Source organism: Arabidopsis lyrata, assembly GCF_000004255.2.
Source record: "Arabidopsis lyrata subsp. lyrata unplaced genomic scaffold ARALYscaffold_3, whole genome shotgun sequence".
Taxonomy (NCBI): Eukaryota; Viridiplantae; Streptophyta; class Magnoliopsida; order Brassicales; family Brassicaceae; genus Arabidopsis; species Arabidopsis lyrata.
Genome location: NW_003302553.1, coordinates 6,271,407 through 6,295,607, shown reverse-complemented (window position 1 = coordinate 6,295,607; position 24,201 = coordinate 6,271,407). Strand labels below are relative to the sequence as shown.

General features: G+C 37.9%; 7 protein-coding genes and 1 non-coding gene across 10 annotated transcripts; 4 read left to right on the top strand and 4 right to left on the bottom strand.

The window, feature by feature from the left end:
• Nucleotides 1-513: 513 nt before the first annotated feature.
• Nucleotides 514-3,671, top strand: LOC9318978 (E3 ubiquitin-protein ligase Arkadia). 2 transcript variants are annotated; one of them, XM_021031789.1, is made up of 7 exons: nucleotides 514-627; nucleotides 853-896; nucleotides 1,510-2,266; nucleotides 2,350-2,672; nucleotides 2,770-2,868; nucleotides 2,975-3,136; nucleotides 3,250-3,671. In XM_021031789.1, the coding sequence occupies exons 3-7, from the start codon at nucleotides 1,531-1,533 to the stop codon at nucleotides 3,439-3,441; spliced, it is 1,512 nt and encodes a 503-aa protein (XP_020887448.1). In that variant the 5' UTR covers nucleotides 514-627; nucleotides 853-896; nucleotides 1,510-1,530; the 3' UTR covers nucleotides 3,442-3,671. The 2 variants fall into 2 exon arrangements, with proteins under 2 accessions (XP_020887448.1, XP_020887449.1); XM_021031790.1 differs by lacking the exon at nucleotides 853-896 and having other exon boundaries at nucleotides 524-627.
• Nucleotides 3,672-3,675: 4 nt separating this feature from the next.
• LOC9321133 (ras-related protein RABA1g) lies at nucleotides 3,676-4,866 on the bottom strand. The gene is made up of 2 exons (XM_021031791.1): nucleotides 4,506-4,866; nucleotides 3,676-4,318 (listed from the first exon to the last, which is right to left on the bottom strand). Exons 1-2 carry the CDS (start codon nucleotides 4,724-4,726, stop codon nucleotides 3,886-3,888), a joined length of 654 nt encoding a protein of 217 aa, XP_020887450.1. The 5' UTR covers nucleotides 4,727-4,866; the 3' UTR covers nucleotides 3,676-3,885.
• Nucleotides 4,867-6,834: 1,968 nt separating this feature from the next.
• On the top strand, nucleotides 6,835-6,908 carry TRNAI-UAU. The gene has a single exon. It is a non-coding gene; the product is annotated as a tRNA-Ile (tRNA).
• A 196-nt stretch (nucleotides 6,909-7,104) lies between these two features.
• Nucleotides 7,105-8,560, top strand: LOC9321132 (protein IQ-DOMAIN 1). Its single transcript, XM_021033170.1, has 4 exons — nucleotides 7,105-7,385; nucleotides 7,457-7,570; nucleotides 7,646-7,987; nucleotides 8,087-8,560. The coding sequence occupies exons 1-4, from the start codon at nucleotides 7,311-7,313 to the stop codon at nucleotides 8,348-8,350; spliced, it is 795 nt and encodes a 264-aa protein (XP_020888829.1). The 5' UTR covers nucleotides 7,105-7,310; the 3' UTR covers nucleotides 8,351-8,560.
• Nucleotides 8,561-8,576: 16 nt separating this feature from the next.
• Nucleotides 8,577-10,043, top strand: LOC9318977 (uncharacterized protein DDB_G0284459). Its single transcript, XM_002885019.2, has 2 exons — nucleotides 8,577-8,681; nucleotides 9,001-10,043. Exon 2 carries the CDS (start codon nucleotides 9,101-9,103, stop codon nucleotides 9,827-9,829), a length of 729 nt encoding a protein of 242 aa, XP_002885065.1. The 5' UTR covers nucleotides 8,577-8,681; nucleotides 9,001-9,100; the 3' UTR covers nucleotides 9,830-10,043.
• Nucleotides 10,044-11,449: 1,406 nt separating this feature from the next.
• On the bottom strand, nucleotides 11,450-13,715 carry LOC9318976 (transcription factor TCP4). Its single transcript, XM_021032274.1, has 2 exons — nucleotides 11,894-13,715; nucleotides 11,450-11,811 (listed from the first exon to the last, which is right to left on the bottom strand). Exon 1 carries the CDS (start codon nucleotides 13,140-13,142, stop codon nucleotides 11,922-11,924), a length of 1,221 nt encoding a protein of 406 aa, XP_020887933.1. The 5' UTR covers nucleotides 13,143-13,715; the 3' UTR covers nucleotides 11,450-11,811; nucleotides 11,894-11,921.
• A 4,834-nt stretch (nucleotides 13,716-18,549) lies between these two features.
• On the bottom strand, nucleotides 18,550-20,687 carry LOC9318975 (malate dehydrogenase 2, mitochondrial). 2 transcript variants are annotated; one of them, XM_021033290.1, is made up of 7 exons: nucleotides 20,318-20,675; nucleotides 20,061-20,234; nucleotides 19,747-19,915; nucleotides 19,545-19,606; nucleotides 19,327-19,448; nucleotides 19,018-19,135; nucleotides 18,550-18,911 (listed from the first exon to the last, which is right to left on the bottom strand). In XM_021033290.1, the coding sequence occupies exons 1-7, from the start codon at nucleotides 20,558-20,560 to the stop codon at nucleotides 18,774-18,776; spliced, it is 1,026 nt and encodes a 341-aa protein (XP_020888949.1). In that variant the 5' UTR covers nucleotides 20,561-20,675; the 3' UTR covers nucleotides 18,550-18,773. The 2 variants fall into 2 exon arrangements, with proteins under 2 accessions (XP_020888949.1, XP_020888950.1); XM_021033291.1 differs by having other exon boundaries at nucleotides 18,850-18,906; nucleotides 19,012-19,135; nucleotides 20,318-20,687.
• Nucleotides 20,688-20,958: 271 nt separating this feature from the next.
• LOC9318974 (UBP1-associated protein 2C) lies at nucleotides 20,959-24,170 on the bottom strand. The gene is made up of 2 exons (XM_021031930.1): nucleotides 22,805-24,170; nucleotides 20,959-22,197 (listed from the first exon to the last, which is right to left on the bottom strand). Exon 1 carries the CDS (start codon nucleotides 24,036-24,038, stop codon nucleotides 22,809-22,811), a length of 1,230 nt encoding a protein of 409 aa, XP_020887589.1. The 5' UTR covers nucleotides 24,039-24,170; the 3' UTR covers nucleotides 20,959-22,197; nucleotides 22,805-22,808.
• Nucleotides 24,171-24,201: the final 31 nt, after the last annotated feature.

Sequence of the window (24,201 nt, the reverse complement as noted above, 5' to 3'; positions counted from 1 at the left end):
AATATTCGCATCATATGTTACTTGCCTCATGGGATAATTCCATTGTGTTCTGTCGCATTGACCAATTGTTTTAGTTCTAGTTTTGCCTAATTTTTTTGTTTGTCAACGTTTTGCCTAATTCTTTTTAATCGTCCAATGTTAGTAAAAATTTCAGAGGTATACAATATTTTAAAAAAAACATTGTTCTTTAGAGAAGAAGCATACCTTCATTAATGGCTGCCAGTGACATGCTTGCTTCTCTTGTTGTTAAATTCAAATGACAAGCTTTAGAAACGATCATGTTATTAAAAGTGGGGAAATCTTAAAGATTGATGAGTCAATTATTTTGATTTTCGATCCTTTACGACGTTAATTAGGGATATTGATTACTTCATTTTTTTTAATTAGAATAAAAAAATATTTGAACCAATGAAAAAAAGGCAACAAAATAATTAATAAAAAAAGGAAAGATAAGCATGAGGGAATAAATAAATTAAATAAAAAACTTGGAAGAAGAGGAAAATAATAAAAAACCTTCCGTCACCGTGAGGAAAATAAATTAGAAACCAGAAAACCGACGTCTTCATCATATCTCTCTCTCTCTCTCGCCCTTGGATCTCTCTCCCTGATTAATTCTCGATTATTCAGGTATACTTATATCTCTGATGATCATCACGATTATCGGATTCTCAAGCTTTTTGATTATGAGTTACTGTCGTGTTGGTGGGTTTGTTTTGGTGATTATCGTTTGAAATTGTTTTTTTAATACGAGAGCTGCTGAAGAATTGCATTGTTATTGGTTATTCGGAATTTAGGCTTAATCTCTTTTGATCGTCTAGGTTGTTTATTTTCTAACCTCTGTTTCTGCTTCAGGGGAGCTTCCGATTTTACGAGTTGGTTGTTTTGATGCTAGCAAGGTCAGGAACTTAATAATAAATCTTCTCTACGTCTTTCTGAAATTTTCTGGTTTTTTATGTTTTGTGAATTGGGTTTGATCTGATTTTTGTAAGGCATGTCTGGCAAGGCGGCTTGTTTCATCATTAAATTATAATTTAGTGTTATTTTTTGCCACAAGAATGTTGAGTTTTGCCAAATCCACTGTTTAGTTTCTGTGAACATCATTGGTTGGGAAAGGATTTTACTTTGTTTAAGTTTAGGGTTTGATCTCTGCAGCTAAAGTTTTATACTTTACAATGTATCCGTGAAGCTTGAATGTTCAGTGTGCTGTCTGAGGATACTGTTTTTTTTTTTTGTGGCTTTATTACTTGCGATGATGACGAATATATTCGGGGATGTTTTGAGACTTAGTGTGTCCCATTCACCGGACATGGGGGGAGGATATTTACTTGTTGTATGTTTCGATTCCATTACTAGATATCACAAGTTTGATATTGTAGGTGTATTTATTGAAAATCACTAGCTAGAATCAGTTTCGATGTAACTAGCATCGAGTTTTTTGCTGTCTTTATGGGTGAATTTTTATTGTTCTTTTGCTGTATTGTTGTTGACCTTTGTATTTTCAACTACCAGGGGTTTTCTGCAACAATCAATATGAGACAAAGAAATATGATGACTGGTTTAGACATGGAGCAGAATTCTCAAAGCTTTGTTGCCCATCTTGAACCTTGCATCGGAACTAACTATCTGTATCCAGATATCCCACCCGTGAACACTGTTCCTCACTTAGAAGCGCATTCTCTGCAAGAACCTTATGACAACAACTCAATGTTCTACGGGCCTCCACAGTACCATCATCAACATTCTTCAAATCTTGGTTCTGGCATGCCAACCGCACCAAATTTCTATGTCCCTTATGTGAATCATGAAGCTCCACCGAGTTATCTGTTGTCTCATGGAAGTCATGGTGCAGTTGTTGGAGTTACTTCCACTGAACATGAAAGAAATGCCCATTTTATGGATCACGGATACAAAAGAAAGAGTTCTGAAGTAATACCTGGAAATTCTCAGTATCCAGTTGCTCCGTGTTCTTTCCCTCGATTGAATACACCGGAGACATCACCTATCTCATTCCCACAGTTTGGTACTTATCCACAACCACTAGATCAGAGAAGTGTGAGGAACAGAGCAGGAGCAGCTACAATGGATCCACATCTCTCTCATGGTCATAACAACTTCAGTCATGGAAACTATGCAGCTCAAGGAAACTATGCAGCTCATCCTTTTCCACCTCCTGGCTCGATCTGGTATGACCAACAGTGTAATGGCAACAGATCTGATGGATCATCTTCGCTTTGGTTTCAAGCACCCGCTGTACCTTATATGCCTGGTACTATCCTTATTCTCAGCATTGCGATTGGTCTTTTGGCAAGTTCATGATAATTTTATTCTTCTTCTTGAATGATCTCTTAGGTAACGTTGCTACTGGATATATAGACTCTGGTAATGTCTGCTTCCCAAGATACCATGAAACATCTAGTAGCAGAAACCCCACACCATCTGGATACCAAAGGAACCACTATATGAGCCATCACCCAGTACCTCCTCCTCCCATCGTATACCCTCACATGCCTTCAGCCTCATACGCTGAGACTCTGCATCCTGCTTCATACAGTCATGTGGGACAGGTTCAATCAACCGGGTTCAGGGTAAACCAATATCCCGGAGAAGATTTTGTACCTGCAGCAATTCTAAGACACCGTGAATTGAATCACCTTAGAGCAATGCCCGCGAATGTACTGAGCACATTTTTCATCTTATAGTGTCAGTTTGTTCAAAAGAGAGTTCACTTTCCAATAATGGCCTTTTTACTCTTTCTGTTAATATGTGTAGGAAGTTGCACTTTGGGAGGTAGGAGACTTCTACGATGCTGTTAATTATGTCGATCATCATCAAGACATGCGCTTAGATATAGAGGATATGTCATATGAGGTTAGTCCCTAGACCAAAATTCCTCTTGACTCTTCACCATGTAGGTAATTAATGAATTCACATTGGTTTGTCTTATCTTATAACATTCAAAACCTGGGTGTTGCAGGAACTTCTTGCTTTGAGCGACCAGATTGGAACTGTGAAGACTGGCTTGTCAGAAGAAGATGTTAAAGATCTTCTGAAAAAAAGAACCTCGTTAACGACCAGAATCAACCTGGAAGAAGGTCCTTCTACCGATCAAGAAACTGATTCTTGCACGATATGCCAGGTAAAGCCAGTAAAATCTTGAGACTGCATCCTCCAAGCTTATGCAAACATTCACACACTCACATCACATCTTAGTATTTAAATCTTTGTTTTTTTGCAATGGGGAATTGACAGGAAAACTACAAGAACCAAGATAAGATCGCAACGCTGGATTGCATGCACAAATACCATGCAGAATGCTTGGAGAAGTGGTTGGTTATCAAGAACGTTTGCCCAATCTGTAAATCAGAGGCACTGGTCATGGAGAAGAAGAAGAAGCTACGGTTAAGTAGTAGAGGAGAAAAGGTTACTGCGTATTCAGCCTAAGAGAAGGTTATCGCTGATGGTTTTTAAGATGCTTTTTATCTATTGGTTTTATAAGAGAGAAACAGAGTCAGGGTATGTTTCAGCCTCAAATTCTGTAAATTTGTACTTTTGTGCACATAAAAGTGACAGTCTAAAGCTAAGATTGGCTTAATGACTATAAAAACTGTACAGACTTTTTAGGTTTTTTGTACATTTAGGTTGCTCCTAGAGTTAACTTTCTTCATCAAAAACATCTTTTTTTTGGTTCAAAGATTATCGAATATGAATGCTTATGTAAAAATAGTTAAAACATTATAAGGATATGAGAAACTTACACCAAAAGAAGGAAAAAGAAGCAACTAAAGGAAAAACACACAGAAGAATCATCTGCGATCTTCCATAGATAACCAAACTATATTCTTACCTAAGAAAGAAACGTTACCAGACAAAATGGCTTGATCAAGATCAACTTGAGCAGCAACCAACCTTCTTAACCTCAGAAACATCATCCTTAGACCCGACATTAATACTCTGGCCTTTAGGAAGGGTAGCCGGATCATCACCAATATCCAAGGCCTTCTTGCTTGCCACACGGTATATTTGAGAAAGCACTTCAGTGAAAGCATTCTCAACGTTCAATGCTTCGAGTGCAGATGTCTCCATGAAGAATGTGTTCTCTCTCTCTGCAAAGGCTTTAGCATCTTCGGTTGAAACAGCTCTTAGGTGACGTAGATCCGCCTTATTCCCAACAAGCATGATCACAATGTTGGCCTCTGTGTGATCTCTGAGCTCCTTCAACCATCTCTCAACGTTCTCAAATGTCACATGCCGAGTAACATCATAAACAAGCAAAGCTCCTACAGCTCCTCGATAGTAAGCGCTTGTGATTGCTCGGTATCTAAGTTCCAACACAAAATCAATTCTTTAGTTCTGGAGATTCCACACCCATTTCTACAATTTTACACATGATCAAACCTTTCCTATCAATTCCTTTACTCAGATTCATCGACAAAAATGTCGATTAGGGTAAAATCATCGATAGAATCATTCACTTTTAGGGAAATTGTATGTAAAATGTAAAATACCTCTCTTGACCGGCGGTGTCCCAAATCTGAGCCTTGACGATTTTTTCATCGACATGAATGCTTCGGGTGGCGAATTCGACACCGATGGTGGATTTAGACTCGAGGCTGAACTCGTTGCGCGTGAATCGAGAAAGCAGATTGGATTTACCGACGCCGGAATCACCAATTAATACCACCTTGTACAGGAAATCGTAATCATCGTCAGCTCTATACGCCGCCATTATCAGAGAAGCAGCTGCTCGTTCGAGAATCGGAGAGTTTCAGGTCACCGGTAAGAAAACGCGTACGGACAAACGGAGAAGCAGAAACGCCGCACAAGAAAGAGAGAGAGATTTAAATTTTGAGACACGCAAATGGATGAAATTTACGCACATCTTCTAACGGGTCGGATTCAAATCCGATTATCACCGGGTCAAATTATTTTTACAAAATAAGAGAAAACTTTTCATAAAAACATTTTCAGCTAAAAAAAATTCAAATCGCAAACTCTTCTTACTAAATTTAACTAGTAAAACAAGTTATATTTATTGTTCATCATAGTTAAGCTTTACTTAAGGTTATATTTTGTTTTCGCCTATCGAAAAATAAAAATAAAGAGTTTTTTCAACTTGATACTTTGTTTTTTAAAAATATACATTACGATGTTTAAATACACAAAAAAAAAACTACATTACTCTTATAAATTACTCCATCTGTTTCAAAATATAAACGATATATATTCTAAAGTATTTAAAGTATACATTTTTCAAAATACTCCATATTTTAGGTGAAAAATGTTCTCTAGACCATTTAAAAAATGTACACTTTAAATATATCAATTAATATTAATATATAATTAAATATAAATTATTGTATATATATGATCCTTGTAAACAAAAATTATGTTTCCGCCACTGGTCACCACTAATAAACAGCAGATTCGCCGGTGCGTGACTAGTGCGGGTCCAACTCTTCAGAATGTCCATGTCACTACCTTGATTGTCTTCAGTGTCGAGATAATGGTACTCTACTCCATTGTCAATCAATGCTTGTTGAATTTTTGGAAGAATTCATAGTTTGCAGCAACTGCCACAATCTTTATAGGTCTCATGTGTCGTTGATCCTCAATACATCTTTGATTGTATTACCGACCATGGTGGGATTGCAGTCACGTGGAACCCCACAATTTTCTATGTCCCACATTGTCAAGGTCCGAGCTCTCGCGTAGACTGGAGTGAGCCTAGAATACTCGTTGACAATATCTACTCTGTTCATCTGTAAAAAAAAACAACTTTATTACACAACATCTACCAAGTTCAGTACAAAAAAAAAATCAAAATTTAAACAATCTTTTGCTCACAATTTTTTTCTCAAGAATTTGGATTGAAATTAAGTTGTTCCAGTTCCAATTTCAGTGGCTCAATTGAAAGCCTCCAATAGAGAAGTGGTCTTAGTGTTTTAGTCTAGTCTTAAAAGACTGATTCAAGTGACTACATGTTAAAGAACATATGTCTAAGACTAACATATGAGCATCAAGTAAGAAGTTATGGGGAATAATCTAGTACACAAGATCATAAAGATTGAATCGAAGAGACAGTGAGTAGGGATCTTAACTCAGAATTGATGAAGCTAAGACTTGAAAGACATAAGCTAGAGGGGAGGAAACAAGTTCCAGTGATGTCATCAAGGTTGCATGTATATTGCATTGCAGTATAAAGTGGGTTGTCTGATTTTGAGGTGGAATTTTCTTTAAAGTCTAAAGGTGTCATGTAACTAGGTAGATCTTCACATGTTCAAATGATGAAGTAATTGGTAGCTCGGGAAGGATGAGTTAAGAGAAACCATTGTTGGTAGAAGATTTGTGGATGGTCAGTGTTTGAGAAGAATATTGAAGTCCTAGATCAGTATTTAGACGTTTAGCTAGTTTAGATTGGAGGGAAAATATAGGAAACCAAGGCAGCATTTAGAGACAATGACTAGTGAAACACAAGTAACATGAACCAAAATTAAAGCCAATATAACATAACTAAAAAGCTCAAGTACCTAATGTAGATTTTATGATAACCTTTTAGAGTCTAATTTATTGTAAATTCAGGGTTAATTTTTGAGAGTCTAACATCACATTTATAAGAATATATAGACAAAGAAAGCTTCTTTTTTTCTTTTTTTCCTGTAAAACACAAAGAAAACTTCAAAGTAAAGATATTGGGAATGAGTGTTTAATTTCTAGAAGTCATCGGTTCTAACTTCTAAGATATACATTTATGCACTCACAGAGTCCTAAGCTAAGAACTAAAGAGGTGGAGAATAAAGACAGATAAATAACATTATGGAATAAATTTATCAAACAGGTCCCGTAGCTCAGTTGGTTAGAGCGTTGGTCTTATGAGCCGAAGGTCGCGGGTTCGAGCCCCGCCGGGACCAATGTTGAAACAATTGATTAATTCATCCCAAACCAACTTATTTTGTGAATCTCATCCTTTATTTTGATCAGTCTCCACAATTTTGGCCTAAACTAATTAAAAATATCACAAACAGCCGAAAAAGATTAAACAACACCTTCTCCATTGGTTGAAATGTCAATCACCAAGATGGGTTTATTCACCACAAAGAGAGCGAAGCTTCAACTCTCTTTCTCATTTACTTAAAAACCACTCAACATTAAACCTTCTTGTGCCTTAAAACAAAGAACACATTTTAATCTCTCTTTCACATAATCTGGTTAAATACTCAGCCAAATTATGTGATAATATTCTCCAACAAAACATTCTGTTGTTCGGAATCTCTTACCTTTATACTGATTACTGAGATATATAATCTTCTGTCATGGGATCTGGATGGCTGCTCCGTTCTATCATCTGTCTAAACGGAACAAAGAAGAACAAATCAAATGGAGGCAACGTTAGTAAAAAAACTCTGTTTTATTCTCTTTTCTTTCTGGTCGTAAATGACTTCAAAGATGTTTTTATTAGGTACTTTCTGAAACATCAAACCGTGTCAAACCGGTTGAATCAAGCTCTGCTTCCACTAAGCTTACCGCAGAAGTCGCTGTTATTCGCATTCAAAAGGCTTTTCGAGCATTCAAGGTTGGTCATTTTCCACTATCTGAAAACTGGTTCACCTCTCCATTTTTACCTAACGTTGTTGCGAATCTTCTGCAGGCCAGAAAAAGACTATGCAGCTTGAAGAGCGCGAGGAGATTTAATGCGCTGATCCAAGGCCATACAGTGAAGAATCAAACTTCGACTGCACTCAATGTGATTCATTCTTGGTGCGATATACAGAGTCAGGTCAGGGCAAGACGTTTGTATATGGTGACACAAGGTAGACTCCAGCACAAAAGATTAGAGAATCGTTTGAAGCTGGAGATCAAGCTTCACGAGCTAGAAGTTGAATGGTGTGGAGGTTCTGAAACAATGGAAGAGATTCTAGCAAAGATACAACAGAGAGAAGAAGCTACGGTGAAGCGTGAAAGAGCAATGGCTTATGCTTTCTCTCATCAGGTCATTGAAACTAAGACTTAAAACTTAAAACTTGCATATCGGTTGGTTTGTGTTTTAGATAACTTGTGACTCAAGTAACCTTTTTTATGTATTTTGTAGTGGAGGGCTAATGCTACACAGTATCTAGGTCAAGCTTCGTTTAACCTTGGCAAAGAAAGCTGGGGATGGAGTTGGAAAGAACGGTGGATTGCGGCTCGACCTTGGGAGATTAGGGCTCAATGCTACGTCAGTAATAAACCGATCAAACCAGCTAAAAAACCGGAGAAATCATCACCCAATAATGTGATCATAAAGACCTCTGCTAAACCGGATTTTCCAAACGCCAAGGAAGTTGGAAACTCGAAAAAGCCTGGTTCCGGATAATTTTGATTAATCGTCAACAGAAAACCCGGTTCATGTTTACATCTAAAAATTGTCTGGTTTGGTTTCTTAATCGTTTGTTTTTATCTTCTATAAAATTGGTTTTGTATACAACAAACTCTTTTTGGGCCTACTCTATTGGGCTTTCAATGTTACGAAACGGCAACGTATTGTACGGATACCAAATTCTAGAAAATGTGTCATTCAGGTCTTCTTGTTGCTTGGTCTCTCTCTCTCTCTCTTCCTCTCTCTGTTGCTAAAACATTTAGATCGCGCTTAGCTGGTTCGTGCACCTGATTTGCTGCTGTTATTTGTTTTTCTTCCCAGAATTGAGGTAATTTCGAATCTTTTTTTCGATTCTGGATCTCTCCTTTGATAATTTCTTAAATTCATCTTCTTTTAACTGGAATCCGACCTTCGTGTTTGCTGCAATTTTCATTGATTTTAGATTTCTGGGAAAACAAAACGACCTAATTTATCTTGTTCACATGGAAGGTGTTCAATTTATTGTGCTTATGATTGAGTTCTTTGAGTAAATCTCTTGGAAGATTTGATTGAAAACGACCCTTCTCATTCTTTTTGGACCCAGAAATCGAAAATTCGAAACTCAACAATGGATCGATCTAATTCAAAACTTACACTTTAATTTTCAGGTCGTTAAAAAACTAATCTTTTTTGGTGGGTGGAGACTCTTCTTTATCAATTCAACACAGTTTCTCTGATTCTCAGATCTCAAGAGTTTTTTTAACAACAATGAACAAAAATCCACGAATCGATTTTTCTTCACCGTCGTCGTTAGCCACCATCTCCGACTCTGCAGACGGTGAGCTGAATGAAGACGACATCTTTGCAATCGACATATCTCACGCGCCGCCTCGTCATTCTCCGGTATCATCTCCGGCGAAGCAACAAACTCCTGCTCGCCAGCTTCAGAGGAGCAAAAGCGGTTTGAAGAACGTGGAAGCTTCTGGTATCCTCGCGGCTCTTCCTGAATCCTCTGGAAATAGTAGTTACTTAAGTCATGTCTTTCACCACAAACCTGCGGCTGCTCTCTCCACTTCTGTCTCCTCTACAGCTTCTTCATCGTCTTCTTCTGGTGGTGGTGCATCAGCTGCTTCTTCGTCTTCCGCTCGAGCTATCCCAACCGCGCCTAAACCGCCTCAAGAAAGGCTTCCGTTTTCAGCTTCTTTTATAGGTGGTGGGAAGTATCCTCAGTCAGCTCCGGTTCAAGTGCCGTTAGTATCGTCTACGATGATGAATCGTCATAAGAAGGAATTCAAGCTGACTGATGTGGTGGATGATGATGAGGAGGAAGAAGAGGAAGGCGAAATGCTTCCTCCTCACGAGATTGTAGCTCGGTCTTTGGCTCAGTCGTCGTTGTTATCTTGCTCAGTGCTTGAAGGAGCAGGAAGGACACTTAAAGGGAGAGATCTCCGGCAGGTAAGGAATGCTGTTTTCAGAAGAACCGGTTTCATAGATTGAGTGTGTTTATTTCTCTTCTTCAGAAAGACCATTCTTTAATTTGTTATCCCAATTGATGAACTTCTTTATCCCTTGCCACAGAAACTTGTCAATGTGTATGTTCATATGTTGTCTCCATTAGACGATTTGTTTACTTCATATCAAAGAGATTGATGTGATTGCACATGTTTATAATTGCTTCATGCTTCACATGTTGGTGAGATAGAGCTTTAGAGTTGTTTTGAGGTTTAAGTCTCACATTTTTGCATTGTTGGATTCATGAAAGTTCATACATATGGTTTACTGAGGTTGACACTGATCCTATGATCTAAATTGGTTAATCACCTTTAAAGAGAAAATGATCACCTTTTGCGCTTTTATTGTGTTTCTTTTTTGCAATTTTTTGCTCATTTCAAATTGGTATTCATGCTACGTATTTATGGACTTGTCCAGAGTCTAAAAGGAAGTGACTTTTTTAACTAGATCTTTTGAAAAAAGCATTGAGATCTTACAAGAGAGAAAGAGAGGGGACCATTCTTAAAGCGACATCTCTTTTACAATTTTGGTTCCATCTTCTTCAAAATCTCTCTCAACCCAATAGATATTTTGAGGTCTAATGAGAAACGTTTTACTTGATAGTTTTGTACTGTACAACTGTCTTATAGAACAAACTTAATGATCTTATCTGTTGACAAACGAATAGACAGAATAAACGGTAGATATGGATATGATCTTTGAGTCATGACTCATTAGACCTAGAAATTGAAGATTCTTCTTTTCTATCTTTTGATGTAACGTACTTTATGATATCTCAACACATCCATCTGGTGTGTTTTTATTACATCACATGAAAAGGTGTTGCTGCTTTTCTATTAAAAGGTAAAGTTAAATATTCTTATAATACACATGCATTTAGACCCAAGTGTTTTGACTAAATTTGCAAAATCCAATACTCCCTCTGTTTTTTAAAAGTTGTCGTTTTAACTGTATTTGGACAAATTAAGAAAAGGTATACAATGACTATATTAACCTCATAAAAATAACAAGTAATTATTTACAAATAATTTGTGTTCAATAAAATGAAGGTAATTTGGGTAGTTATTGGCATAAATTACATTATTATCTTAAAACGACAACTAATTTAAAACAAAAAAAAAAGCTCTAAAACGACAACTATTCGAAAACGGAGGGAGTATTATTTATCTAAAGATGATGATGATAGAGAAGATAGACTAGTTTTGATCAACTTCCTTCATTTAGACCAACATGGGTGGCTCTCTATACCTATCTCATGTCCCCATTCTTTTACTCATCAAAGACAACATCACATTCAAGTTTGGTGGATCTCCTCCTACCACTAAAGTAGGTGAGAGAGAACAATTATTGACATCAGACAGAGAAAACAATAATCATATTTTTACTCTTGTGAGGAAAGTTTCACTTTGTAATTTAAGGGAAGTGGCTAAATCCCCCTGATGTTCCAGAAGAAGAAACAATTCAAAACTTACTGTTCATGGAAAATGACCAACTTATATCTATTGGGACCAAAGGATTACGTGAGAAATAGGAATCTCATGTTGTTTAATAACAAGGATATAGCTTGAACAGAGCATTTCCCTATCTGAGGAAAGCAGTAAAAGTAAAACCCAAAGAGAAAGTTTAAGACTTTATTAGAACATCCATGGAGTTATAACTCAAGTATCTGGGTATTGCAGATGATGATACAAAGTTACAAACATAACACAACAAGAAGCAACCTTGTGAATCTAACCATAATTGAGCTCCAGGACGTTGGTCTAACTGGTGAAAAGATGAAAAATTACAAATGGCAAGGTTAGGATATTGGAAGAAGAACCTCAAATTGTGAGCTACATTTGCTGTTCCTTCTTCTTCTTTTTCTTCCTTTCCTTGCGTTTTCTAGTTTTAGGCCATTGAATACACAAACCGAGAACACCTCCCCTGTTCCGAGCAAAGCTTCAATGTGCATGGAAGCTTGACAAGCCCTGCAAAATGGTTTTAAGTTCAATGACCAAAGAAGTACAAAAGTATTGAATTTTGATGTAAAAGGACAGAACTTGGATAAACCTGGAATTGAGAGGATTAGTTTCGATTGTCAATGGCGAGAAATAGAGGAAGCAGAGGACGGCTTGTGAGTGAGACCGTCGTGCTGCTCCTCTTCTTGGCCCTGAAACCGTGCTGGTATGCGAAAACCGGAAGAGAATTCACCTGAGGCGAATCCAATTCCGGGGATTGCTGATTGGTGAACCGGCGGAGGAAGGTGATGGTGGTGGTGGTGGTTGATATCGTCGGTGGAGATGGATTGATGATGGTGGTGAGGATCAAACCAAGCACGGATCATGGGACTGTAACTGGACTGAAGGGGACCCCTCTGAGAATAAAGCTGTTGGCTTTGGCCAAGAACTGGCTGAAACGACGCCGTTGAAGGAGGAGGAGCGAACACAAACCCTCCTCCGTTTCCTGTATCGGCTGCTCCGCCACCGCCGCTGTTCCAAGCCACCAGTCTCTGAATCCTTCCGAATTCCGACGACTGCTGCTCCCAACTCACAGAATTCGATGTGTCAAACCCTAACGGATTGCTCTGCCCGTAGAACAGAACAGGCTCGGAGGCGGAAGCAGAGGTGTGGTGATGGTGGTTGTGGTGGAGAAGCGACGGTGGACCATCCGGGAACGATTGCAGCGAGAGACGGAGATCTTGGTTTTGGCTATTAGTTCGAGAAAGCAAATCCGGCGGATGATGGTGATAATTATGCATAAGCTGATGATTTGGAGGAGCCTCCGTTGAAGAACCAACCACCGGAAAAAACGACTTTATAGTGTCAGCTATCGAATCTGAATCCATCGACGGCGGGAGAAAACTGGACTCGTTACTCGGATGCTCTGCTCCTCCTCTGTCGAATCCAGCACCGAAATGAAGCTGTTGCTGTTGTTGTTGCTGTTGCGGCGGGGGTGACAGCGAGATTTGGGTTTTGGCGGTGGTTCTTCTGGGTTTAGCGTTAGCAGCGGCTAGGCGAATTGCATCGGCGGGATTCCAGGGAGGAAGCTCAGCGAGCTCGTCAATGGAAGACTTAGCCTTTTTGATAAGCCAATCAACGGCTTTGCTAGGTCGGTCGAAACCAAGCCTGTCTTGAACATCGTAGAACTGAATCGCCGTGTGAGCAGAGAGTCTCACGCGCCGGTCACGTGGTCCTTTGGCCGTGCAGACCTTGCTGTGGCGATCTTTTCTTCCGGTAGACCGAACAATGTGACCACCTTGCACCTCAACGATCTCGCCGCAGCCGCCGTCCGCCGCCTCCGACGTTGCACGGTGCCTCATTGAAGAAGGAGGCGGCGGGTGAAGGTATTGGTCGTCAGCCACTGGTCGAGCATATTGAGGAAGGTCAGCGTCTTCGTCGAGACGGCGGCGGCGGCGACGGTGGTCGTCGTAAGACGGTGAGGAATCCAGAGTAGCTCAAAAAGGATGAAACTCCCGCATACTTGCTCTCCTCACCTAAAAACCCTAACCCTAAAAAAACAGAGCTAAAATAATCCTAAGAAGAAGAAGAAGAGGTTTAATGAAAATTGTAGACTAACCCATATCTGAGAGAAAGAATATCTCTCTTTTTTTTTTTCTATTGCTTAAAGTCTCTCTCTTGTTTGTAAATAGAAAACGCAAGAAGGAGACCAAAGAGATGAAGCAAGCAAGCAAGCAAGGTGAGAGAGAGAGAGAGAGAGAGAAAGGGAGATGTGTAATTGACCAATCAAGAAAAACCCAGAGAAAGCTTTCCTTTTTATTTCTTTCTCGGGAAAATGTATAAAGACAGAGAGAGATGATGGTAAAAGGAAAAGTAAAATAAGCAGAGAGAAGAAGGGAAGGGAAGGGAAGAGAGGAGAGTGTTGGTGTGGCCTTCCTTGTGGGTTTGACGCAACTGGGTAAGATGACAGTAAGTGGTTTTTTCCTCTCATTAAACATCTCTCTCTCTCATCTCTTCCCCACATTCTATTACTTCTTCTTTCCTTCTTTTTATTTTATTTTATTTACCTTTCTTTTTTGGGTAATCAAAGCTTCCCAAATTTATGCATTTTTTTCATTCTTTGTTTTTTATAGAAAATGATCTGATTGTTATAACATAACGTTTTTTAACGGTACGTATTCATGTTTCATGTTGTTCATGTTAATTTCTAAAATCTAATTTATGTTTAGTTTAATATGTAGATGTAAACACTTCAAAATACAACCAAATACATAATCAACATACACATAAATTGAATGGTAGGGTGCCAAAAAAATATTAATTGTTGAGTAATACTCCCTATAGGTTCTTAGAATTAGATGTTTCCAAAACCAAATTTGTTTTCCAAAATAATTTTTTTTTTTTTTACATCTTAGGATCGACAAGGTCCGATCCATAGTCAATTCTTTCTACGCGGAATAACGCAACTTAATGAAATTGAACTTCGGTGGAAAAAGCAGAGTCAAATGGACTTAATCATTTGACTAAAGACACATTTACAATATAATATAAAAATCATTATGTTCTAATGGAATTCGTTAACCAGACTAATTTAATGTAAAAAACATCTATGTTTGGTCAGAGTTACTTCTTTGATATGAAAAATGGGCACTCTTTTCGTGGACATGCCCGCATACATAATCACACATATCATAATAAATTTGTTAGAATGAAAGTATATATATACTTAAAAAGAGTTGAAATTACTGGAAGGAACTAAGCTACTTTATTTTCGAGTTTCAAAATTCAATAAAATGAATAAATACCCTAAAACCTATGGTGTTAGATGGGTCAAGGTTCAATTCAACCTTTTGTGCTTCTCGGTTTCTTTTAAGGGTTGACCCATACTACTTCTATGGAAATACATAAAGCTTATTGATGCTCCACTTCTTTACCTTTTTGTTGTAAGAATCTCAATAGTTAACTAAAGCAGATTTTATTCGAAAAATCGAACTCGTTAAAAGAAGAATATAATATTAGTTAGCAATACAATTAGGGCTCTTTATATTAGTCTGTATCCTAAGATTTTCTTTTTTTCTTATCACATTTTCGTTTTTGATGTTTTTTTGTTCTTATCAATCCTGTCTTATATTCTTCTATAAACTAATAAACAAAATGAGATCCAAAGTCATATAGGAAAGGTATCTTGAAATTGAAGAATAAGACGTATAAAATAAACTAATAAAGGTGAGTAAAAGACAATCTAAGCTTCAACGGAGATATTTCTAAGATCTTGAGAATTCCACAAGTTCAAAAATAATTGGTGGGATCACTCTATAATAGTAGAATGCTTCTTGAATCCCAACCAATTTGACTATAACTCGCACAACTAATTCATGTATGGAATATATTGTGGTTATAATATATGTTACCACAAAATATCTCCAGATTGGTGAAAATCGAATAAATAGAACAAACCTATATTATATTGTTCACACAATTTTGTAGCATATTATAAATTTGAACACACGTACGGTAAGCTAACGTAATTTTCAAGTAGTTGAATATGTTTTTTCTTCAAAGCAATAATAAAAAAACTTGTGACGCAAAGGATCATATCATTTACATTAAATTATACTATTTTTTAGTTGGAAACTATATATTATACAGCAATATTTGATAGTTTAAACCTATTCATATAGATAATTACTATCAGACCACCTACTTTAAAGGAATAATAAATCAGAATCTGACATATTAGCATTATATAAAAGGGTCAATTAACAAACCTAATACGAACACATTATATAATTGATCAAACAAAACATATAGTATATATTCAAACATGAAATAGGTTGTTTAGTATAGCAAAAGGCGAATATATGTCATCCCACGGTTGCATATTAATTAAATGTAAATCAAAAGTAGCTTCCACTTGGAATTACGGTCACGATTTGCAACACAACAAAATAGAATGATTGCGAGAGATTTAAATTTAAATTATGGGATTTTGTGTGAACTGCAATAATTAAGCACAATAACGCCAATAGTAGTTATTTAATAATACCGTTGATTAAGAACGTCAGTTTGATATTTGACATCAATATATACGCCTCATCAAAATAATTATTTTGATCATCAGAGTAGTTGACAATATGGCCAAGTAGGCAAGTAGTAAGTATGGATCATCTTTGTTTCCCAAAAAATAAAATAAAAAACTAGTTTTGTAATAAGTTTGATGTTAAAACTAAGATTTAGGATTCAACTTTAAATGAGACTTTTCAAATATTCGACCACTTGATGTATCTTTTCTTTGTTATTTTACACTAATCTTGGGTGTGTTCTCGGAGACTTTAGGTATTGGTTGGATTTTCCAAACGACGTATAAGATCAATTGATATTGTTGTGCACCTCATAACAGTGGAAATAGTGTAAATTTAGGTATATGACAATAAGGATATTGTAGGAACTATTGACTATACATACCACTATTATCCTCGTCTCCCTCCTTTATTGTGTAAGCAAAGATCTTTGATAAAAACTGTGGAGAGGAGATCCGTAATGGAATCGGAGCAAAGGTGACTATGGTGGAATGTGTTTCATAGACTAGAAATGTATGTACGGTGTCTATAGTTTGCTCTTCGAGCATTAAGAAGGACGTTGTGACTATAAAATTAAAGAAAAGAAATACGATTATCTTTTTTAAATGTCAAAAAGATATTATTTATCAATCAAAATGATCGATTATTTTAAAGTTAGTATGGAAATAAATTAGTAACAGGGAGACACAACACAATGCTTTCCGGGTATTCATGACTTCTTTTGGTCCGTCATCATTCAGTCGTTAGAAATATAAAATAAAAACATGCACAAGTTGGAATCATGTTCAAGATAAATATGAAACAAAATTTCATATAATTTGTTGTCAAAGATTAGATATGAAACAAACTTCATAGTATATAATATAAACATCTCAAGTAGGGCATCTCAAAAATGTATTCTATAGTTTCCTCTGTTTTCATTCGACCGATTATCATTGTTTGGTCAAAACTCAAGTAAAAAATGTATTTACATTATTCGATTTCGCATTTTTTTTTTTGTGTAAATCATGGGTCAAATTGCAAAAAACTGAAAGAATGAGGCCAATTTGATTCGTTCATAATAGTATAAGAACTTCTTCCCAATTTTGGAAAAGAGAGAGAAAAGACACGTATCGTCGAATTGGCACGTAGGACATGACTTCTGAAGATGACGTGGCGACAGATGACAAATGGCTCCACTTAACATTAACACTTCAGCTACTCTACCCTTTGGTTCTTACGAAATCACGGTTTTACCCTTCACTGGCAAATTCGTGCTTTTTGTCGTATGTTAATATCGATAGTACCATTCCGATCACTTCTATAAAATCAGTTGTCTCTATGTTTCCTTTATTCTCAAAAACATAAATTTTTTTTTCTTTTTATTTTTCTTTCTTTCTTATGAATAAGTAATAAACATCCTCCTGTCCATTCGCTATCAAAATTATTTTGTTTTGTTCGATATTATTTGTCATTTTCGAAGGGTCTCTATTTTATTTACTACTCATATTTTCGTCGTTGTTATTGTGTTTATCACTCAATATTAATTACTTCATATTATTAGATAGTAGATGCCATGTTATTTACACAAGACAGATTTGAAGAAACTAAACAAATACATTTTCAATAAGAAAAATGAGGTCAAATAACAACAAAAATATCAAATATATAGATAACGTTTATTATTTTATTCAATCGTATGAAATTACTAATAAGTTTTTTTATTTCAACATTAATTTTGTTTGTTTACAAAAAAGAGAAGAAAAGTTAAAAAAAGGTGTGTTAAAAAAAAAAAAGAGTAAAAAAAAGGTGAGACATTGAGAAGGGACATGATGTCCTATCGCACTCTCACGCTTCTTTTCACATCAATTTATTCATCAAAGTGAGAAAATAAAAATCATAAAGACAAAAAGGCTCGTGATCCAATAATATCATCAACAAGTACACTTTCATCTGTCTGTAAATTAATTATATACTGCAAGGTAGATAAATTCCAACTTATGAATAAATATTACTTTGCCCAAATAATGCAACTCACAACGATTTATATTTATTCTTTTTTAAGATACAATAAGAGCACACATTTCATTTCTAAAAGGAAAAGAGCACCTCAAAAAACTTTAGACCTAGCAACTTAAAGAAGAAGGAGCATGGAGACGCGCAAATCTTCAAGAAGATCCCCAGGTCGAGACGGATCAGAGCCTGCAAGTGACACCAATTCCCGAGGATAGATCGGTCTGTTATATTGATGGGTCCTGACATGGAGCGGAAACTATGAGCGTATATGGATGGCTTGTTTATTGTGGAGGAAGATTGCTGCACTTAGGATTAAAAGGCTTGCATAGAAGTCTTTCCCCCTTTCATACGGAACTGGAGACTTTATTGTGGACGATGAAGTGCTTAGTGGCGATCCCTTTGACTAGTATACTCATGTTGACGGATTGCTCGGATCTTTTAAAGATGACCTCTAACCCGGAGGTGTGACCCACGTTTTCTACAGAATTGTTGGATTTTGCGTATTACATGGATTTATTTTCTTCGTTTAGTTTGAAGCATATACCTCGTAGTGATAACACTTCCGCTGATCATCTTGCGAAATGTGCAAGAGATCGCAGGTTATGTTTTTCCCATAAAAGTTCGACGGTACCCGCTTGGCTTTCAAGAGAGTTGTTTTCCGTGAATTAATAGATGATGCTTGATTGAAAAAAAAAAAAAAAAAGGAAAAAAATCATAACCAACACAGCACAACAGCTTGTTTTTTTTTTTTTTATTACAGTCCCCAATGGTTCCTCAAAAGCAGAAATGGAGAATTTATTTTAGGGATTTTCGAAAATCCGCTGAGGAAGAAGACAACTCTACCAGAAAATTGGAAAGATAACATTAAAACCTAAAAGTTTAGTCCAAAATCAATAGTTTCAATATGCAAAAAAAACCTCATTGGTTGGCAAATTTGATTCCCTTCTCGATAGAGGATTTGAGTTCCGCCTTGAGGGCTTCTAAGCCTTCCTTTTCAAAGTCTGAGAGTGGCCCAAGATCTAGCACTTCCTCCACTCCGTTCTTCCCAAGTCTTACCTGCCATATCAAACAAAAAAGAGACAAGGGGTTAAATGAACATTATGACCTATATATAATCTGGTGATTTTGATTAACGATGGTTAAGAGTTTTTGGTACTCTTACCTTTGAGGCGAAGAAAGGAAGCTCGGTGATGGTAGACTGGACAAATGAGCATTCCACCACATCTGGAACACCGTTGAGTCCCTTCAAGCATCCATCCGCAAAGAGTGCTCCCGCATAGCTTCCACAGAAAGCAGATTTCATAAGATAACAAACAAAACACTTGACCAAAGGACTCTTGTGAAGTAATAAAGAATACCAGAAAGACGAGATAGCACAAAACAATTTGTGATTAGTGACAATATCAGAGAGTGCGTAATGGCAGTATCTTTCAACCATTGCTGAAACAAAAAGTGACAATTTTGAACTTACGCCATTGACAATGTAGCTGAACCCTTTCCAGCTTTTGCCTCCACGACTTCTGTCCCTCCGTCCTGGGTACGCTTTGTGAGGGCCTTGATTAAATCATCCGACAAGTTGGCTTGAGGGCTAGCCTATATATTATCAAACAAAACACTTTTTAGAACAAACAGACCAAAATGATTAGCAAGAGCCACAGTATAAGAGAAATAGTAAAGGCGATAGGCAACCTGAGAAAAGAGAGGAAGAATCGTAATACCAGCATGCCCACCAACAACTGGAACATTAACCTCTGCATATGCAATGCAAGCATTCAAATCTAAACATCAGAAGCTATAACAACACATAACATTTATATTTTGTTTGAAGCAGATAGGTAACAAAGTGCTAATTATTCAGCCAAAGATCCTAGGAAAAGACAAAAAGAGGAACCTGCAACATTGAGATTTGATTTTCCCGCATAGAAAGTCTTGGCCCTGACAACGTCAAGAGTGGTAACACCAAACAATTTCTTCTCATCGTAGGTACCAGCCTTCTTAAAAATCTCAGCTGCAATAGGAACAGTGGAGTTGACAGGGTTGCTGATCATGTTGACAAGCGCCTGATTCAAGAAAGAGACATTTCCAAAGATCACTCATTTGGTTATTATATAACAGATCAAGGGTAAGCAAAGGCAAAACAACGTTCTTGGTGTGTACATTTCTGTTTAGTAAAAAAGAGAGAGAGATGAGAGGATGATTGATTACTTGAGGGCAGTACTTGGCGATGGCGATGCTAAGGTTCTTGACAATGCCAGCATTAATGTTGAAAAGATCATCACGGGTCATGCCAGGCTTCCTCGGGACACCAGCTGGAATAATGACGAGGTCAGCTCCCTCTAGAGCTTTCCCCAAATTATCATCACCCATGTATCCAGAAACCTGTTCCAAACAAGATAATCGCACAAAAGGAGGAGGATCATCGAATCTAGAACGAAAATGAAAAAATGGAAGCAATCGGGTACCTGAGATCGGGTGTTGATGTGGCCGACGTCAGCGGCAACGCCGGGAGTGTTGGCGATATCATAGAGGGAGAGAGAGGAGACGAGAGGGTTAAGCTTCATGAGGAGAGAAAGTGGCTGGCCGATCCCACCGGCGGCGCCGAGGATGACGACTTTGCGATCGGGAACAGATTCAGAGGCGAATCCTCTGCGGAGAAGACCCTGCTTCACTGGGGAAGCGGATCGAACAAGCATTGATCGGAACATTTTTGGTTGGGAAAATTTGGAGAGGAACAGAAATGAGAGAATCGAAAGCGAGAGGAAGAAAAAATCAAAGAAAACGAAAAGAGCTTATATGTTTTTGTTAGTGGTGATGAGGGCTCCACTTTACAATTTTCAGATTTCTTTTGTTGTTTAATCTTATAACTAATTAAATCCCTATATATATAATCGGCATGATTTGCTACATTGTTGTTAGTCGGGTTTTGAACATGCCATTGTAATAAATAAATAAATAAATAGATAAATAAATAATACGGAGTAGTCTTTTTTTTTCCTTCAAAATTGCGCAGTCTCATTGACTTTTCATCATCGGAATAAGCACGATAGCATATTCTTTACAACAGATAGAAGATAACCGAACTCATTTGTGTGTGTGAAAGAGCTATTAAAACGTGATTATGATTGATTTTTTTTGTAAGTTACAGAATAGAGTGTGAAAATGCCAAAGAGAACAACAATACTTATTTACATGCTTTCGTCGCAGTTCCATTCCTTTTCGATACCTCAACTTACATCGCCTCCAGCTGTTGTTTGGATTTCTTCAGTCCGCTCCGTTTTCAGTTAGGAGCATTGACGGGCGATTCGCTCAGCAAAAGGACAATAATGTAAGGCAAAAAGAAAACAAGTAGAGTCATTGGTAAGAAAAGAGTCTATAGAAGCTACAGAGAGCTCTAACAATGACACTTTTTTTACACCTGAAACCCAAATTTTCGTATGTGTGTGACCAAGAAAGAAGCAATAAGCTATTAGGGCATCAAAATCTGTCTTCCAAGTGACAAATAAAGGACCTACCCGAGACTATGCACACAATCATTTTTCAAATCCCCCAAAAAAAAAACACTCAGCATCTTGTGATCAGAAAAGCCACACCTCGACATCACAAGCCATGAGATTTTCACAAAAAAATTAATGTCAGACATTAAGCAAGTCAACAACTCGAGATATCCTCACTACACTTGGAATAGCCACACTAAGCTTTGATTCACGGCAAGAACACAGTTTCTGTCATACAATACAAACCAGCATAAACACACTGGGTCGCAATTTAGCATGAAATAACAGCACGACTTCAACACCACCGTCATATTTCACATTTTTATGCAAATCAAGCGCCATTCAACTTATGGTTTTGACATGAATAGACCAGTCATTTACTTTGCAAAACAAATACAATGCTGTGACTGGTCACACAACATATGCACCACTTTACCTAGGCATCATTAGTCAATAATCACAAAGCAAAAAGCCTCTAGAGCCAGTTTAAAAGTCACAAACAAGTCAAATAATTGTATCAAGGTTTCAGAAATATAACCACCAATTCAGCAAGTCACCAATTGAATGGCTGGACAATTAACCAGAAAACAACGTAGGAGAAAATACAACATATTATTGAAGACTCACTAATCTGACCAACAAAACTCATCTGCCGAGTATCTCTATGATTAAAAGTACATAAATATATCCTATTCTAATCATTCATTATAGCAACCAAAGCACATTCAGGTCAAGTGCAGAGAGGTCAAAGCAGCTATACATTCATCATTCCAGAGATTAAAGAGCTGCAATCAGGCAATCACCACTAAGCACAAAAAAGCATCTTCGCCCAATATGCTGTCACAAACCTGAATCAACACCCATTCACAACTCAATTTGGTCATTAGCATTATCAAAGAAATCAACCTCATGCTAACTTCAGCAGATGATTAAACACTGACAAGGAAAACAAGGACTCAAGTTGCAATGATCACATGCGTATTATCGTCACAAAAAGCAAATGATAGAGAGATAAAGCATGGGGCACAAACTAGCAGCTAGATCTATTTAACTGACAACCTATGCAGACCAACAGAAAAACTGCATGAAACAATGCCAGGAATTGCTTATGCTTTAGCCAAACATTCCCCATAAAAGGGTTCAAGGTGCCACTTTTCTGGCTATCTGTCATGCATTAAAACTTAAAATCAAGGATTGAACACAAGCATATAACATACAGACTCCAAGGCATTGCATCAAAGTAGCTAACACAGTACAAACAAGCAAATATCCTAAAAGAAACACAGGGAAGAGAACAACAGAGAATTCCTAGCAAGAAAAACTGGAAGAATATACAAATAATGGAACACACTCTTGACACCAATATGTAGGGAAGAATATATAAACATGCAATGGTCATGGTAATGCAACACACTCTTAACACCAATATGTATATGCAAGGGAGAAAAACCTCACCTTTTCAGTAGTTTGGTGGACCGTTTGGGTACATTCCTCCATGCGGAACTCTTGGCACAGGGGAGGTTCCAACAGCTTGATGATGCTGTCCAGGATATCCAGTAGATGATGAAAGACCATAGTGCCCACTCTCGGGATAACCACCACCAGGCATCGAACTTGGTGGCATTCTATACGGCCCACTTCCACCACCAGGCCCACCATACCCACTGCCAAGTCCACCGTAGCCGCCAGTACCACCTGGACCTCCATATCCACCATAGTGTCCACCATACCCAGCACTTCCATATCCACCAGTACCAACACCCATTGAAGAGGGTGTGGAATTCATGTGATGCGGTGGTGGTCCTCCCGAGTACCCACCATAAGCACTCATGCCACCAGCTGCACCATAAGGTCCTGCAGGACGCACCATTCCCATTACATCACCATGAACGTGTCCATGACCAGAACCACCATCCTGAGCTTGCGGCATTCCAGGCTTCCCTCCTCCTTTCTTACCATCAACAGCCAACTTACAATTCAAATGTTTTCCATCAATCACTTTCACCGGATCAGCAAGAGCAGTCTGCGCACCTTCAGCTGTCTTGTAGACAAACAATGCAAAGCCTCTAGATTTACCCGTAACCTTATCAAAACCCAAAGGACCTTCCTCAACATCTCCATAAGCCATAAAGTGATTCAATAGCCTATCCGCCGGCATATCAAACGGAACATTCGCCACATAGATCTTCCTCATTGATATATCTGCAATCTGGGAGCCCGTACCTTGATTTCCAGAAGCCGCGAGCTGCGTTACTGTGACACGCCCATCAATTTTCTTAGATGGTTCTTTCAAAGCTAGTAGAGCTCCATCAACGTGCATAAAAGTGACGAAACCATAACCTTTGGATTTCCCAGTGACCTTGTCAAGGATCACAATAGCTTCTTCGAGATCTCCGTAATTGGAAAAAAGCGAAAGAAGACCTTCCGTGGTAGTATCCGCCGCGAGACCACGGATGAATAGCTTCCGCTGAGAGATATCAGAGTCGGCGGTTGAACGGACAGAGTCAAGCACGTCGGGATGGCGTACGATAGCCTCTTGCAATAAGTCGAGCAGCTGATCAGTGGTGAATCGCTCGATAATCTTCCTCGCGTCTTGTGGCGTCAATCGAGTAGGACCAATGATTCCGCCACCGTTGGTAATGAGTCCTCCACCGTTCTCATCGAGCTTTCGCTTCTTCATCATATCCATGATTGTAGATTTAGCTCTAGAGTTTCTCCTTTCACTGGAAAATCCCTAATCCTAGTCCAGCCGTAGAGAAAGCGACTCGAGAGACACGAGTGATAAATAAAACAATAAAGGAAAATATTAGACGGCGAGAAAAATAAATATGAGGCGTTTTCTACGGTTACGA

Bases quoted from the DNA above. Each gene is read 5' to 3' on its own strand.
- LOC9318978 (XM_021031789.1), top strand. From the start codon at position 1,531: ATGAGACAAAGAAATATGATGACTGGTTTAGACATGGAGCAGAATTCT. The intron at 2,869-2,974 runs GTTAGTCCCTAG...TGGGTGTTGCAG, and splicing joins TAGAGGATATGTCATATGAG to GAACTTCTTGCTTTGAGCGA. The intron at 3,137-3,249 runs GTAAAGCCAGTA...GGGAATTGACAG, and splicing joins ATTCTTGCACGATATGCCAG to GAAAACTACAAGAACCAAGA.
- LOC9321133 (XM_021031791.1), bottom strand. From the start codon at position 4,726: ATGGCGGCGTATAGAGCTGACGATGATTACGATTTCCTGTACAAGGTG. The intron at 4,319-4,505 runs GTATTTTACATT...GTTGGAACTTAG, and splicing joins GACACCGCCGGTCAAGAGAG to ATACCGAGCAATCACAAGCG.
- LOC9321132 (XM_021033170.1), top strand. From the start codon at position 7,311: ATGGGATCTGGATGGCTGCTCCGTTCTATCATCTGTCTAAACGGAACA. The intron at 7,571-7,645 runs GTTGGTCATTTT...AATCTTCTGCAG, and splicing joins AGGCTTTTCGAGCATTCAAG to GCCAGAAAAAGACTATGCAG. The intron at 7,988-8,086 runs GTCATTGAAACT...TGTATTTTGTAG, and splicing joins CTTATGCTTTCTCTCATCAG to TGGAGGGCTAATGCTACACA.
- LOC9318977 (XM_002885019.2), top strand. From the start codon at position 9,101: ATGAACAAAAATCCACGAATCGATTTTTCTTCACCGTCGTCGTTAGCC.
- LOC9318976 (XM_021032274.1), bottom strand. From the start codon at position 13,142: ATGAGGCACCGTGCAACGTCGGAGGCGGCGGACGGCGGCTGCGGCGAG.
- LOC9318975 (XM_021033290.1), bottom strand. From the start codon at position 20,560: ATGTTCCGATCAATGCTTGTTCGATCCGCTTCCCCAGTGAAGCAGGGT. The intron at 19,916-20,060 runs GTAATCAATCAT...TTCTTGAATCAG, and splicing joins TCGCCAAGTACTGCCCTCAA to GCGCTTGTCAACATGATCAG. The intron at 18,912-19,017 runs GTAAGAGTACCA...TTGATATGGCAG, and splicing joins TTCCTTTCTTCGCCTCAAAG to GTAAGACTTGGGAAGAACGG.
- LOC9318974 (XM_021031930.1), bottom strand. From the start codon at position 24,038: ATGGATATGATGAAGAAGCGAAAGCTCGATGAGAACGGTGGAGGACTC.